We start from the raw sequence: 17443 nt of genomic DNA, 5'->3' as shown, positions 1-17443 counted from the left end.
TAAGGCAAACTCAGGGAGAGGGTACTAGCAGTGTCAGGGAGGGCTCACTGGGAAAGGCACCATGGTAAATAAAGAGGCAGGAAGACCTGAGTTCAAATCTGGCCTCAGACACTTATTAACTGGGTGACCTTGGGCAAGTTGCTTGATCTTACTTAGCCTCAGTTTGCTTATCTGTAAAATGGAGATTAATAGTAGCATCTTACCCCCTCCACCACGGTTGTGGTGCGGATCCTATGAGATAATATTTGTAACGTGCCTAGCACACTGCCCGGCACATAAGTACCATATAAATGCTAGCTATTATTGTTGTCATTTTGTTATTTTTATTATTATTAACTATTATAGGGTTGTGAGGATCAAATGAGATAACATATAAAGTGCTTTGCAAACCTTAAAAGAGCTTATGTAAATATTAGTTATTATTAATATTATTACTCTAGGTATTAGCCATATTCTTCAGATTAAGAAAGTGAAGCTTGGGGAGGTGCATTGATTTGCTAGCCGTGGTCACTTCGATGGTAAGTCCAAGAGTCAGAAATTGAATTTAGGCATCTCCTGATGCCAAAGACTGCCCTCTTTCCCCTAAACGTCCCCCTCACCCAGGACCCCAGAAAGAAAAATCTTGATTTTATTAATAGGTGAGGACAGCTTCTCTATGGCAAGAACTGTCCAAATGTGAGTCGCCCCGTCTACGGTCTCTGGGTTCATATCTTGTGTACTGATGAGTGCTAGATAACAACATTCCTTGGTTTCTGGTGTGCCAGCAATCTTCACAAAAATCCTTTTTCCCTTACTGTGGTGGGTGGTCGCCATCCTGCCATCCGTGTTCATGATGAGTGCGAGCCAAAAAGACCGTCATGAAAACAAGTCAATCTCTCAGTAACTACTATAAGCCAGACACTATGCGAGGCACTGGGGATATGAATACAAAGAAGGAAATTATCCATATTCTAAAGAAGTCTATAGTCTAATGTGGGAGATAAGCACAGTATAAATATATACAGCATAAATATAATGTGAATAAATACAAATATATTTTTGTTGTTATTTAGTTGTTTTTAGTCATGTCTGACTCTGTGACCTCATTTGGGTTTTCTTGGCAGAGACACTGGAGTGGTTTCCCATTTCCTTCTCCAGCTCATTTGACAGATGAGAAAACTGAGGCAAATGGAGTTAAGTGACTTGCCCAGGGTCACACAGCTAGTAAGTGTCTGAGGCTGGATTTGAGCTCAGGTCTCCCTGACAAATACATACAAGGTTGTTAAATACAAGTTAGTTTGAGAGAGAGGGTACCAGGGGTTGGGGGCCTCAGAAAGAGCTTCATGTAGGAGATGACGCCTGAGCTGCAATGTCTGGCACATAGTAGGTATAAAGAATGGCCCCATCTTTTCTTCCCAAACTCAGCAAGAATGAATTAAGTGCTACAGATCACAATACATCCATGACCTCTCCTCCAGTGAGATTCTAGTCCTTGCTAGCTATTGCTGGCATGGTAATAATAGCTAGCATTTATATAGTGCTTTATGGCTGGCAAAGCATTTTACATGTTATCTCGTGTGATAGGATTTATATTGGAGTCTTATCATTAGGTTCTAAGCCCCTTGAGGGCACAGACTGTCTCACTTTTGGATTGTGTCTAACACCCAGCGTAGTGCTATGTATACAGTGCTAAGCACACCAGGAGCTTAATAAATAATTCTTGACAGACTTTGCACAGACTTTCATGTATGGAAACGTTTTAAAGAAAGATTTTTTTTGAATTTTCTTCTCATTAATACAAACAGGGTGCTTATTCATTTGTGGTAAGGTAGAGTGGATGGGGTTGGCAATTTGTGATGATTTTTGCTAGACCAAAACATTCCATGGAGTGAAAAGTTTGAGAATCATTGCTCTCTAAATAATCAGGTTTTTTAATGGCCTTTTAAGGACCCACTTGATGGAATTCAGACACTTCCAAGATCCATATTCTTGTTGGTATCCCTCAACCAACTTAGACTACAAGCTACCCGTGACTTCATAAATGGTTTCAGGGAGTTGTGTGGCCAAAAAATCTATAGCCCTATAGCCAACCTGGCAATGAGTCTCTAAAACATGCAATCCATCAGGCAGGCTATGTGGAAAGCCTTTCTTGCCTGATAGGACTTGCGAGAACTTTTACTCCATTGACCATGACACAATGGGACATTAGAGTTGATTTGCATGGCGGACAAGACCAAAGGAGAAGATGCTGGTCAATAGTAAAGAAGGATTTCCTGAAGCCGTGTATCTTTGCCAATAGGGCAAAGGCCTGAGATCCAAGCAATCTGAGGTCAATTTTGAATTCATTTACTATTTCAGTGGAAGTGAAAGGATTTTGTAAGGTCATAACTGCTGGACCAAAGGTTCAGCCCAGGCTTAGCAGTAACCCATTGAGAAACTCTCCCACTCATGAGGTACCTACCACTCAGTGGCTATTCTGTTTAGTTGTGTACAGGTCCTATCTCTCCAATCAAATGATGAATTCCTTGAAGATGGGTCCTTACTTTTATGCTCCCCAGCCTCACCCTCCCTCATCTAGACTAGTATTTTGTATGTAATTAGTGCTCAGTAATGTTTGTTGAATGGATTAATGAATGGAAGTCCTTTTTTGAGCGTATTTATGGGATGCATTGTGCTGGAGTTTGCCATGGCCAAAGAGTCCATCACCTAGGGGCCAAGCTGCTGGTGATGAGCATATCTGCACTTAATTAGACTTCCTTATTGGTGGATGCTTGCCACCGTTTGTACTTCCCTGGTATAACCTTTGCGAACCCAGGGTCACTTTTGTGATGAGGCATCTGATTCCTTAATTAATTAAACTGATGCCTACAATTAATCTTGGTGATGGCCCAGGAGAAATACTGGCTGATATCACCTCTCTCCTCACTCCCCAATTCTGCAGTAATCAAAGCTTTATTTTAAACTCAAACCCAAGGAGATGCCATTTGGTACCTTAGCATGACAGCTGCCCACACTAGGCAGGGCCAAGCAGCACCAAAGCAAGATGAGCATATTTTAATTATTCTAGGTCATTAAACAGAATCTGCAGGGGTGGAATATGATTATTTCTTCCTCCTTTCCATTGGAAAAAGTGCTGGCTCTGGAGTTAATAGACTGAGCTCATCTTGACTTTGTTACTAACTACATGGCATACCTACGGGTAAGGAACGTGTTCGCCTCTCTGGACTAGGCTTTCACATCTGTGTAAGATGGAGGTTGGGCTCGATGGTCCTGGAGGTCCCTTCAGGTCCTCAGCCTAGTATCCCATGATCCCATGGGTCACTAATCCTTGACCTTCAGCTCTGGAGAGGAGAAAGCTCTGGACCTGGGTAAGAAGACTGAGATTTGAATCATGGGTTTTCCCTTTACCGGCTGAGTGACTTAAGACATGGCCCTGAACTATGAGCCTCAGTTTCCTCCTCTGTAAAATGAAGGGATTAGACTAGATTATCTCTAGGATCCTATTCAGTTTTATCATAGCGTGAATGCTGCTACTAGGAGAGATCGAACATCTATCTCATCATCTCTTGGCCCTCAGAGTGGACAGTCCTTAAAGTGACCAGGGAAAGTGTAGATTCTACCTGAATGCATCCATTTCCTCAGCCATACCCTACAAGCAGAGATAGCTTTCAGTTCCCCAGTGAGGTCTCGGTTAATAGACTGAAATATAGGGAATTATAACCCTATTCATATTCCTCCTCCTGTAACACAGGGAAGCTGTTCTCATTCACTGGGATCTCTGTTAGAAATATGGTCCACAGTGAGATGGCGGGCCTTTATTCATGATGCTTGACCAAAGAGTAGTGTTCCTAAAACCTAAGATGAGGAAACTCCTGAAATGGGGTTAGTGATAAGGTTGGGCAGACAGGTGCTGCCTTGTGTGATATTTCATGATCTTTCAAAAGTAACTACAGAATGTAATACCAGTACCAGCCTCTGATGCCCAACTTGCATGGAGACCTGCAGACCTGGCATGTTCTATACTCAACAGCAATTAGAGACCAGCACCTTACAAAATCATTTCATTTTGGGATTCTAAGATCTTTTGAGAATTTTTGGTCCCCATATAGCCAAGCCCTCGTTGCTCATGAATCTTCCCAGTTGGTGCCTCCTTCCTCCCCACCTCCTCCCCTTTTGGGGCTAAAACTGGAGGGATAGAACTTGTGATTCTATCCAGTTGTGATCGACTGGTTCACCACATTCCTCGTAGCGATATATCCGTTTTACCTGGAGACATTGAGCTCTGTGGATCAGCAAAGCTGACAGCCTTTGTTGGCTCATCTGAGGACAGCAGCCAGGTATATCCCAGCTGCACAGGTCCTGTATTAGTCAAATCAAACCTGCAAATATGACAAAACCCACATTTGAGAAGCATGTGATACATGCCTTTATCCCCCCTTTTAATGAACAGTGCTGAGACCGCTTTTAATGACTAGTCTCTAAAGCCTGCCTCCCTGGCAGAAGGATCAGACTCATTATGCCCATTTTATGGATGGAAGTAGAAAAAGGGTCAGTTGCCGTGTTCAGTGTCTTGCAATTGGTGTACTAGAATGGAAGAGTGCTTGCTATACAGTGTGAGGAGATGTTTGGGTTTGAATCCTTCCTCCAACTAACTATCTAAGACTCTGAGTATAAAACCTAATCTCCTGAAGCCTAGTTTCTTTATCTGTAAAGTGAGGAATGAACATACTTGTCATAGCAGCCTCATGGGGCCACTGTGAGGCTCCCCTGGGATCACATCCATTAAGTGGTCAAGTGACGGATACCTAGAGGTCAGCTGTTGCCGGTGAGTGGTCAGAGTCAGAATCTGCACTCACAGGAGCAAACAAGATAATATTTGTAAAGTCCTTTGCAAACCTGAACGTGCTGCCGTCATTGTTATCGTTAGGACGCAAGCTCCTGGATCTGCACTGATTTTTGAATGAGTGAGCTCGAGCTGGCTTCTCACTAAGGCAGAGGAGGGCGCTCAGTCTTGCTTGATTCACAAGCAAGAGGCTGGCTAGGAGTTATCTGCCTTGATCTCTTGCACTGAAGAGCAGGGTTTGGAAGAGGACATTGATCTGGTTAAGGTATTACCATTTGGATAGGATGTTGGTAACCTCTCTCATGGGAGCTTTTTAGCTGAACCTTGGTTTTGTGGAAGGAAAGTAATCTGTTTGTAGAAAACGTTTTACAATACCGTCACTTCCCAGAGTGTTTTTAAGAAAGCGGGTTGCATTTGGGTGGAGTGGTATATCTTCCTAATTTAGGTCATGACAGCCATAAAGTAGCACCTTTGTATTATACAGTAAGGAAAGGGTTTGGTTTTTATGAACTTTGGGGGTCACCTAGGTATTAGACTGAACTATCCTCATTTTTTGAGGTGATGAGACCTCTATATTTATTTGTCTTGCATTTTTTTTTTGTTTTCTCTTTACTGGAGATAGGAAGGGGGAGATAACAACAACCTTAAATAACCTCCATGATTAAATTATAAAACCCTCTGGCATTTCAAGTTCAATATAACCTGCCCCCTTCTACCTTTCCAGTCTTCTTTCCCCTTACTCTGCCCATATTTTCCTTGATCCAGTGACACTGGCTTCCTTGATGTTTCTCAAGAAGACACTATTCCCATCCATTTTTGTTGGCTGTTCTCCATGCCTGGAATTCTTTCCCTCCTCATCCCCACCTCCTGGCATTCCTGGCTTCCTTCTTGTCCCAGATAAAATCCCAGCTTCTGCAAGAATCCTTTCCTAATCCCCTTTAATGCTAGCACCTTCCCTCTGGGATCATCTCCAGTTTATCCTGTATATATCTTGTTCATACATAGTTGTTTGTACGTCATCTCCTCCATCAGGTTGAATTCCTTGAAAAAAAGGACTGTCTTTTGCCTTTCTTTAGATCTCCACTGATTAGCACAGTGTCTGGAATATAGTCGGAGCTTAATAAATGCTTATTGATTATTAATAATCATAATGTTGATAATAGCATTTCTATAGTGCTTTAAGATTTGAAAAACACTTTGTGCATTTTATCTTATTTGATCCTTACAACAACCATAAGAGATAGTTGCAATTAGCATCCCCACTTACAGATGAGAAAACTGAGGCAGACGATAGATTCGATGGCTCTCCCAGTGATGGTCATATAACTAAGCAAGTGCCTGAGACTAGATTTGAGCTCCAGCCATCCTAACTCCTAAGTGATTACACATGTGTGAGCTTTGTATGTATAAGGACCGTACAATCACGTTTTATTGAAATGCTGTATCTCCTTTAGTGCCTACCATAGTTTTCAATTTGTCACTGAATGAACAAACGAATGAATGAATGAATGAATGGAGATATTGGAAACACTGATACAAAGAACCCTCTTTGAGATCTGAGTAACAGCGTAACAGAAAACTTCTAGATTTGAATTCAGGGCTCTAACTGCTCTAGCATCCATCCCCATCTCTGAGAACGCAGAGACCAGCTGGCTCCCTGTAGACAAAGGGACAGGAAGAGTTCTCTGTAAAGAGATGACAGTCCTGTTTGGTGAAAAGATGGGGGAGTGAGAAAGGGCTATCATAAAGCGTCCCCCTGAGCAGTAGCTGGAAATCCCCAGAGACATTTCTCTCGGAGCAAAATTTTGTATGGGATTTGATAAGCAAATGCACTTCCTCTTGCTGAAGGACCAGATGAATAATTCTAATATTTATGGATAGTTCGAATACGTATGGATTCCACGGCCCTGGCTAAGAAACCCTGAGGCCCTCACCCGAAAGGAACACAGGCAGAAAGAGCTTAAACAGCGTACTCTGCTATCTTTGTGGCTTTTTGTGACTCACTCAAAAACTCGGGTCTGGAAAACCAGCGTGTCCTTAAAGTTCACTTCTTTCACTTGGGAACGGAAGGAGGAATAGTCCACCACAGCGCTGACGTAAAGCTCTAGTTCTTGGTAATTTTCTTCCAGGACTGTGTGTGCAGGTTCAGGGTCAGTCTCTATCACCTGGAAATCAAGGAGCAAGGTCAGAGTGGCAGTGGCAGAAATTGTTGTTGGGATCATGTAACATTCATGTAGCCGGATGCCAGACTCCACCATGTACCTGTTCACACCAACCATGCTAATGAACAGAAGGTCCGTACGCCTCGGCCCAAAATCTAGAGGGAAGGACTAGGGCATGTTTACTATAAGTCATGGGCAAAGAGAGGAATTTAGTAATAAAAGGGGAAGTTGTAACCCAGAGCTTTGGAATGACGTGTTTCTATGTTCATAGAATCAAAGAATGCTAGACTAAGTCTGTGATTCTGAAATTACATGAAATCTCTGAAGAAGGGACATTAGGGCCACCTGGTCTATTTCCTTCACTTTACAGCTGAGAACTCGGTGAAAGGCCGGTGGGCAAAGGAATTGAATTAGTGCCTTGTGGGTGAAAGAACCCCGGGCTAGGAATCAGGAGCTCTGGGTTCTGGTCCTGGCTCCATCATTCATAATTCTTTTTATGGACAGAGCACTTGACCCTTCTTGACCTCAGTTTCTTCATCTCTGAAAAAAAAAAAAAGACTGGACTAAATGATCCTTTCCAGGTCTCTTCCAGGAGTAAGATTCCAGGGTTCTGTATTCTGGGGTTCAATTCCAGTGAAGAGGCTAGAGAGTTTAAGATTCCATTCAATTCAGTATAATTAGATCAACATTTATTAAATACATATTCTGTGCCAGGTACTGTGATAGATGTTGGAGACCCCAAGATAAAAAGTAAAAGCAATCTTGCCATCAAGTTGCTTAGAATTCCACCAGTAGGGGTAGCTAGGTGGTGCAGTGGATAGAGCACTGGCCCTGAAGTCAGGAGGACCTGAGTTCAAATCCGACCTCAGACCAAACACACTTGACACTTACTAGCTGTGTGACCCTGGGCAAGTCACTTAACCCCAATTGCCTTAAAAAAAAAAAGAATTCCACCGGTAATTGTGGGAAACAGCAAGTACATGAATATTTAAATATAAAATAACTACAAAATAATTACACAGAGTTGGGAGTGGGGAACATTAATGATTTGAGGAATCAGGAAAAAGCGATTGTAAGAGATTACATTTGAATAGGTTCTTGGAAGTGGCTTGAGGGTCCAAAGGTAGAGGTGAGGAAGGAGCGCTTCTGGGCATGGGGGAGCGGGTAAAAAGTGGGAAATGCAATGCTGTATGTTGGGAAAAGATGGCAAGGTCAGTTTGGTTGGAATAAATAATCCAAGAGATGAAACAATGTGTAATGAGCCTGGGAAGGTGGGCTGGAGCCAGATTGTGAAGCCAAACAGGATTTTGTATTTTATCTTGGAGGCAAGAGAGAGCCACAGAAGCCTCTTGAGCAGAGGAATGACATGGTCCCATCTAGGTTGTAGGAATATCAATGTGACAGAAACATGGAGGAAGGATTATAACGGGAGAGGCTGGATGCAGAGAGACCAATCAGGAGTCTGTTACAGTTGTTCAGGTGAGAGGCGATAAGGGTCTGGATTTGGGGCTAGGGGTGGACGTATGAATGAACAGGACGAAAAGGACATGAGAGGTGCTGGGGAGATAAAGCCTATAGTACTCGGAAATTGATTGGATATGGGAGTTAAATATGAAAAGAGTCAGGGGATGGCCTAGTTCAAACCTGGGTGACTAGAATTATTAGGGTGTCCTCAAAAGAAATGGGAAGGTCAGGAGGAGGCATAGATGCAGGTAAAAAGAACAGGTAGGCGCTCTAATATAACCTTTGTTGTTGTTCAGTCATTTCAGTTGTGCCCAACTCTTTGTTGGGGTTTTCTTGGCCAAGGTACTAGAGTGGCTTGCCATTTCCTTCTCCAGCTCATTGTACAGATGAGGAAACTGAGGCAAACAGGGTTAAGTGACTTGCCCAGGGTCACATAGGTAGTAAGGTCAAATTTGAACTCACATCTTCCTGACTCCAACTTCAGCTCTCTATCCATTGCACCATCTGGCTGTCTAACACGTATCTAGTTATTTCATATATACTGCCTCATTTCATCTTTGCAATTACCTTCTAAGGTAGGAATCATAAGTATCATTATTCCCATTTTACAGATGAAGATGGAGATGCTCAGAAAAAGTTAGATGGTTTGTCACGATCACAAAGATTTAACATGGAAGAGGTAAGATTCAACTCCAAGACTCTTCTAACTTACAGTCAGGAGACTTTCTAGGACACCACACAGCCTTTCTTAAACCGTATGGAGATGGCAAAGTGTCAACATTCTCAGAGTCCGCCCAACTGCCTTTGATCGGCTATTGATTTGAAAGTTCAATAACGTTCAAACCATGTTGGTGTAGCGCCTGGTCCACAGTAAGCACTCAGCAAATGTTGACCGACTCACCCCAGTAATTACTAACTGGATCTACTCACTTTTTTTTTGGGAGGGATCTTGCTGGTTGGACTCTTCACAGTATCTACCCATTTGACCGTGCGCATGTGGTTGTCCCAGTCTGGTACCTGGTCCACGGGCTGCTGGAAAACTATTCTCGAGAGTCTACACTTCACCAAAGTTTTCTTGAGGTTGACAGTTGAGTGAGATTTCAAAGTCACCGTGATGTCTTTGGCACATCCAGCATGAAGGTGGCCGGCCTAAGGGAGGACGTGCTATTACTATCTCAGGAAATCACATACTAAATCCTGGCTGCTACCTCCTCAAGGAGAAGGAGAGAAAGGTAAAAAGCTTCACTATAAACTGGATCATTTCTTGTTGAGTATGCAGGTGAAAAGGTACCTGTCTTTTGGTCAGAAATAAGTTTATCAATGTTCTATACGTGTAAAGATGGAAAAGAGGACAGGTTCTATTATAAAATGACCTTCTAGGTCTTGGATACAGTTAGATCTCAGATTTAATCAATCCCCCTGCCCCCGACACAGAGGGATGTATGCCTTTCTGACGGTGACAAAGAAAGACTATAGAGTAAGCATCATCTATGCCCTATTTTTACTGAGGTCAATTGTATCTTCATCTTCTTCATGACATCATCCCTTGTCAACCCTTTGCAGTATGGTTTCTAACCTCATCGCCTGTGAAAGCTGGACAGTATACCAGCACCATGCCAGGAAATGGAATCACTTCCATTTGGATTGTCTTAGGAAGATCCTGAAGATTTTCTGGCAGGATAAGGCCAGACACTGAGGTCCTTTCTTGAGCAAAATTGCCAAGAATTCAAACTCTACTGCAGACAGTACAACTCTAACGGGCTGGTCATATTCAAATGCCAAATGTACGTTTGCCTAAAAGATTATTTTATGGAGAACTCATGCAAGAAAGATGCTTACACAGTGGTCAGAAGAAGTGATACAAGGACACTCTGAAGGTTTCTCTGAAGAACTTTGGAGTTGATTGTATAACATGGGAGATGCTGGCACAGGACTGCCTAGCCTGGCATGCCCCCATCAAAGAAGGTGCTGTGCTTTATGAGCAAAGCAGAACTGCAGCAACTCAAAAGAAATGTGAGATGCACAAATTTAGCGAATCCACCCCAAATATTCAGATGGACCATTTGTGCCCGACCTGTGGTAGAACATTGCAAACTTGGGTTGGTCTGATCAGTCACAGTCAGACACACCGTAACTTGATTCCAACATAGCAATGCCATTTTGGTCCTCTTCGAGAATGAAGGACAATAACCAACTAACCTCATCACTCAACCGAAACTGCTCTCTCCAAAGTTTCCGATCATTTATTTTTCATTTTCATTTTTTAAGACTGAGTCTCTCAGTCTCACCCAAACTGGAAGTGCAGGGGTCACTCATGGGCCTGAACTCACTACTTATAGGCATGGGAGCTTTGACCTGCCCAGTTTCCAACCTGGGCCAGTTCATTGCTTCTTAGGCAGCCTGGTAGCCCCCTCCCCTTCTCTTCTCTGTCTCTGCCTTCTTCCTTGGTGACCTGTTCACTTCCTGTGGGTTCAACAATCACCTCTGTGTAGATGACTTGCAGATCTAAATATCCAGCTTAAGTCTTCCCTGATATTCAGTCATGCACTTCCAACTGTTTACTGGATGTTTTGAACTGGTTGTCCTACAAGCAGCTCTAATTCAAGTCCAAAACAGAACTTACCATCCCCACTGACCCCACCTCTCTCGCCAGCTTCTCTGTTTCTGACAAGGACATTGCCATCCTCCTTTACTGTGATGGAAATCCAGGTCCATGACCTTAGCATCATTCTTGCTTCATTTCTCTTCCTCACTCCACTTAGCCAATCAGTTGCCAGATCTTGTTTCTCCCTTCACAGCCCCTCTCACAGCTGTCCTGTTTTCTCTCCTCATATAGTCATCCCTCTAGTTCAGACCCTCCCTCATCATCTTTAGCCTGGACTCTTATGGTACGTCACCGAGTTGGTCTCTCTGCCTTAAGTCTCTCCCCTCTATGTAACAGCCAAAGTGATTTTTTTCCAGTTCATGTCACTCCCCTACTCAATAGAACACAGGGTTCCCTATTATCTCCAAGATCAAATAGAAATTATTCCTCCTTTGGCTTTGAAAGTTCTTTGCAGCGTGGCCTCAATCTACCTTTTCCAGCCCTGTTTTCCATTATTTCCTTCCCACCATTCTGTGGTTCAGCCACATGGCGACTGGCTTTCTTCCTGTTCTTCCCACATAACTTCATCTCCCAATGCCAAGACTTTGCATTGGCTATTCCCAGGGCCTGGAATGTATTCCCGCCTCACCTCTGACTCTTAGAATCCTTTGTTTCTTTCTTTAAAACTCACCATAATCATCCTTATTCTCTCCCCCAAATTGCCTTGTATTTATTTTCTAAATGTTTTCTTCATATCTATTGGGTACCCATTGTGTCCCCTGATACAAAGTAAGCTTCTTGAGGACAGGCACTGCTTCATTTTTGTCTTTATATCCTCAGCATCAGTTCAGTGTCAGGTACACAGCAAGTGCTTAATATTTGTCTGCTGGAAGAACTTGGGAACACCTATATGAATTGATGTAAAGCGAAGTAGAGCCAGGAGATCTTTGTATGTAGTAATAGCAATATTTTAACCATGTTCAACTGTGAATGACTTAGCTACTCTGATCAATACAATAATCCAAGATAATTTTGAAGGACTCATGATGAAAAATGCTCTTCACCTCCAGAGAGAGATCTGGTGATGTCTGAATACAAACTGAAGTGTAATTTTTTTCACTTTGTTTTTCTTGCTTTTGTTTTGTAATGTGCCTATTATAGATATATGTTTTGCATGACTTCAAATGTATGATTGGTATTATATTGCTTGCCTTCTCAATGAGTGGGAAAGGAGCTGGAGAGAGGGAGAGAATTTGGAACTCAAAATTTAAAAATGAAGGTTAAAAAGTAATAGATTTCCACATACACATATATATGTATGTATATCTATATATCTATGTCTATTTCTATGTCCATGTCTATATCTATATCTACATCTATATATCTGTCTGCTGACTGAGAAGAAACCCCTCCAAACAGAAGCAGCACATGACCGGCTTAGCCTGTCTTTGTCAAAACTGCTGGAATATTTGTGCTGTTTCAAGCCCTGCACTGGGGGGAAATGGAAATTTACCCTGGAAGGTGTGCATTACCTCTCAATGAGTCTTGGCTTAGATGTTAGTCCATTAAACAGGCAATATAAATACCCTTTCTGCTTCATTACTAGGCTTTGCTAGACTTACATACCTGAATGGAGACCTGCGTGCAGAACAGAAACAACTCTGCAGTCTCAGCATGCCCAAGTTTTTGTCTCTGAGCTCAGATGAATTGGTCTTACCCTAAGTCTTGTGGCCATAAGACACACAGGGGTGCAGGATCCTTTGTGTCAAAGCAAGTATTTTTCTTGAGTACATAGGGCCAAACCACCTCTCCTCTCTTCCTGAGACTCCAGAGCTCATAACAGGCAGAAGGAGCAGAAACAATTTTTCGCTAATGAGAAATGACAGAAGCGCCCAAGCCAGTGGGATGTCGAAACTGTGGTGTTGACCTTTGTTTTAATTAATGAAGGGTGGAAGGCCTAGGACCTTCACTCATCAGATATCATTTGCTTCTTCAAGAGTGATAAATGAAAGTTTCCATTCTAAGCCCACAACCTTCTCAAGAAATATAATGTACTCAATGGCATATGGTTTGTTGGCACCTTGATTAAAAGAGGAGACTTCAAGATACTGGTTCTTGAAGGTCCCTTCTGAGTTGCCTGGGTCACTGGGTTGCCTCTTAGTCTAAGTGCCAATGCCCATGAATATCTTGCCTTTTGTTGGAATGGGATAAAAACCAAATCAACCCTTACAGTCAGTACCCAACAGGCCAGATTTGAGCTGACTCACAGTAGCAGTGTTGACTGTCTGATCTAGCCCAGAGAATGGAGAGGCGTTCCCCTTTACCTGTGGCGAGAAATGAAGAGGATGCATGATGGGCCACTCAAACCTTACAGCATTAGCTTGGCTGCGATTGGTGATTGTGAAGGTCACTTCGTAGGTGCTGCCAACGTGACAGTCCCCAAACTGAATGTGATCCACCCGGGCAGCTAGGGAACAGAAGGAGGGACAGCTTTTGTATCTTGCCATGACTGTCTCCCAGAAGAGGCTCTTAGGGTAGAGGTGCTGACCACATGGTCATTCTCCCATGTAGTCACTCCCTTGCCTCTTAAAAGAGAGCTCTAAATTCAAAGCAAAGAATTCTAGCCCCTTCCTAGCTGCCCCACCCCCAACCCCCAAACAAACAAATAAGCAAATCCAACCATATCTGGATTTTCAAACCCATAGATGTATGGGAAAAATACAGACTTTTATTCATTGATTTGGGGAGTTAAGAATACCAAGTAGATTGAGTATATATTACACTAAGTCAGGAAATATGAATTCTGACTTGGGTTTCGCCTCTAACTACTATCTGACAGGAGATGGGTGCCATGCCTCTGGATGCCTCAGCTATTTTCTGAGTGAGACTGATCAGAGATCTGGGTGATTGATGAATTATGATAGGGCATTTTGGACTGACGAGGAACCAATAATAAATTCTCGAGTTACGGCTCAGCCATGAAACAGTATGTGTATTATTTTCTCTGTATAATACCTGGGACATGCAACCAAGATACTTAATGTTTTTTTTTTATTGCAAGGAGATGAGCATGGAGGATTTCATTTCCAACAGATCTTGGAGTAAAAGAGCCTCATTCATTGGGGGAAAGTCTCAGGACTATATCTCCTAGAGGGTTATGTGCTAGTCAGCAATAGAGTGACTATTCTCAGTATGGGGAATTTAAAAGAGGCTAGGGGGCTCGAAAGAGGCAGAGTGGTGGAGTGAGTAGAATATCAGTCTTGAAGCCAGGGAGACCGAGGTTCAAGTCTCACCTTTGACATATACCAGCTGTGTGACCCTTGGCAGGTCACTTAACTTCTAAGTGTTTTTGGCAATTCTCCAAGAATCTAAGTTACAGGAGAGGAAAGATGTTGGTATTGTGTGTGTGTGTGTGTGTGTGTGTGTGTGTGTATGTGTGTGTGTATGTGTGTAAAACATTAATGAGGCAAGGTGATTTGAAAAAACATTCTTGAAATAAGCTAAGAACCAAGCATTGCTAACATCCCCTTTCTATCCCTTTTTTCTTACATGCCAACAATTCCTCCATCATTTTGCCTGTGACCTCAGTGACTCCCTCCACATCTGACTTGGTGGTGGTAGCGAGTCCATGGATGTTGTCCAAGGTAATATCATCCTCATAGCCCTCTCCCAGCATCTGAATGGTGGTTTCCTCATATTGGTTGTTAACCACGGATAAACAGATGGTGCCCATCACTTTCTCTGCCCTTCTTGGTTTGAAATAAACTTCAAACTCGGCTGTCTCTCCAGGGTAAATGATGAGGGAGGCTGTATGAGCTTTCTTTGCTGCCAGGTATAGAGGATGTGAAGGCAGAAGATCAGGTTAGAGAAAAGAAGAATCAATGATTAAAAAAGTTTCTGTGTTGGATCAGGAACTCTAAAGGCAGTAGCCCCGGCTTTGGAATAAAGCTCAGTTAGAATGAGCCTTTTTTGGGGGAAGGAGATGATAGGCCTCCTCTTCTTTGGGTTCTAATTGAATCCAATTAGGTTCCCCCAAGTACCCTTTGCGTCTCATGGCTCTTCTACTTACATTTTTCATCAGGATGGTTCTCCTCTGTTATGTAGATATAGTTGGTGGTGGGCCTGCCTTTCAGGGAGAAGACACTCATGTTGTCCCTCAGATCAACATGTACCTGGAAAATAAGACACCAGGGTTTGAGATTAGACCCTGGACATAGCTTAGAGGTCTTTCACTGGGGCTAAGTATCTACAAAATAGAATTTAGATTAGGTTCGGTACATGAAAAGGTCATGGCTAAATAATATATACATATACACACACATACATACATATACACATATAAGTATGGGTATGTATACACAAACACATAGACATACACACTTTATACCCTAACCCTAAGATAATCATAGAGTATTAGAGCTGAAAGAAGCTTTAGAGATCATCTGATTCAGGAGTCTTTAGTCTGGGGGCTGTGAACTTCTTTAAAAACATATTTGGACCAGCTTTCTATCCTTGACTCTGTTGATGGAGCATCTGTCTTTGCTCTCACTTCATCAAAGTCAGAGTTCCCCAAGGAGCCTCAGTGACTGTCAAAGCTCTCCATTGGAGGCTTGAGCTTCGAGATGACAGATGAGAGTCTAAAGAGCCAATCTCAGCAATGGGTGCACTCACAGTCTGTGTGGTCACAATGGGTCCAAATCCAAGCTCTTCAGGGGTTTGGGTTTTTTAACTATGCTACAGTGGAGGAGGTAGATGAAACCATCTGCAAGACCTCACAAAGATGATGGAAGAGTTGGTGAACCAAAGAGATCTGTTCCCAGAGAGGACTCTCAAAGACCAGATGCCCACTTTTACACTCTCTGTGTAAAAGATCTTTGTGGGTGGCAGTAAGGAAGAAACTGAGGACCATTACTTGAGAGACCATCATTAGAGAGTACTTTGAACAGTATGGAAACATTGAAGTGATTGAAATCATGACTGACCCCAGCAATGGCAAAAAGATGGGCTTTGCTTTTGTGACTTTTGATGACCGTGACTCTGTGGATAAGAGAATATGACATTGTGAATTAAGGAAAGCCTTATCTAAGCAAGAAATGGTCAGTGCTTCATCTTGTCAATGAGGTTCAAGTGGATCTGGAAACTTTGGTGGTGGCCATGGAGGTTGCTTTGTTGGAAACGATACCTTTGGCTGTGGTGGAAACTTCAGTGGTTGTGGTGATTTTAGCAGCGGTTATGGCGGCAGAGGATACAGTGGAAGTGGAGATGGCTACAATGAATTTGGTAGTGATGGAAGCAACTTTGGAGGTGGTGGAAGCTACAACGATCTTGGCAAGTATAACGATCAGTCTTCTGATTTTGGTACCATGAAGGGAGGAAACTTTGGAGGCAGGAGCTCTGACTCTTACGGTAGTGGTCAGTATTTTGCAAAATCATGTAACCAAGGTTGCTATGGTAGTTCAAACAGCAGCAGTAGGTATGGCAATGGCAGAAAAGTTTAATGACTATTAGGAAGCAAAGCTTAGCAGGAGAGGGGAACCAAAGAAGTGACGGGGAAGTTATAAGTTAACAACACATTTATGAGCTCAGTCAACCACAGTGGTGGCAAGGCTTAGCTGCTTTAAGACAACATGTGTTAGGTGATATTTTCTGTGTATGGGCAAAAAAAAAAACAATCAAAGAAATGTATTTGTATTTGTGACTCATTGTATAACAGGTTATTTTAGTTTCTGTTCTGTGAAAAGTATAAAGAAGTCCAACAAAGGTTTCTGTTTTTGTTTTTTTTTGCACTTGTGCTGTTGGTTGCTAAATGTAATAGTCTGATCATGATGCTAAATAAATGCGTCTTTAAAACAAACAAACAAAATCTATTCTAATAAATGTATTTTAATATGAATGGTTGCTTTTGTAATCTTATATATTTTATTTTGGGCATTTTAAAAACATGATTCTGAGAAGAAGTCATAAGTTTCACCCAACTGCCTAAGGGGTTCAAGACATAGAAAAGGCCTTCCAAACCCCTGCTCTGACTTCAATTTCCATGTGAGCCTTGGATAGGGGAGTTAATTTACCCAAGGTCATGGGACCAGCTGGTATAAAACTGGTTTTAGGGGTTTGGCATCCTGCCTCCTACTCTAGTGCTCTTTTTACTATGTCATTTAACAACGGAGTCAAACTGTAGAAGAGGGAGAGTTTAATTGCTGACATCCCTTGGGATAACTAATGTCATGAAGCACAGCAATCTGATTCATCAGTGGAGTGCCAGTACCTTCCTTAATTAGCTCTGTTTGGTCTTTCTTTTGAACTGACATAAAGGAAACCATGTTCCTTTTTTACTCATTAAAGAACTGATGAGGATACATGGGCACATCCAGATGATCTTCAGCTGGCTTCACCCCTTGAAACCAAAATGGC

The 17443-nt window shown here is 42.5% G+C and overlaps 1 protein-coding gene and 1 pseudogene across 1 annotated transcript in view; one reads left to right on the top strand and one right to left on the bottom strand.

Annotated features, from left to right (window-relative positions):
- Positions 1-17443, bottom strand: part of HYDIN (HYDIN axonemal central pair apparatus protein) — a 470364-nt gene that overhangs the window by 62173 nt on the left and 390748 nt on the right. Inside the window, exons 63-68 of the mRNA XM_027857914.1 lie at positions 15102-15204; positions 14582-14857; positions 13357-13499; positions 9379-9597; positions 6827-6987; positions 4246-4358 (exon numbers count right to left, since the gene is read on the bottom strand). Coding sequence (XP_027713715.1) covers positions 4246-4358; positions 6827-6987; positions 9379-9597; positions 13357-13499; positions 14582-14857; positions 15102-15204 — 1015 coding nt within the window. The remainder of the gene's footprint in view (positions 1-4245; positions 4359-6826; positions 6988-9378; positions 9598-13356; positions 13500-14581; positions 14858-15101; positions 15205-17443) is intronic.
- Positions 15311-16530, top strand: LOC114039941 (annotated as a pseudogene).

The sequence above is a fragment of the Vombatus ursinus genome, unplaced genomic scaffold, assembly GCF_900497805.2.
Source record: "Vombatus ursinus unplaced genomic scaffold, bare-nosed wombat genome assembly UNPS02012515.1, whole genome shotgun sequence".
In the NCBI taxonomy this organism is placed as follows: domain Eukaryota; kingdom Metazoa; phylum Chordata; class Mammalia; order Diprotodontia; family Vombatidae; genus Vombatus; species Vombatus ursinus.
This window is presented reverse-complemented; position numbering and strand designations above follow the sequence as displayed.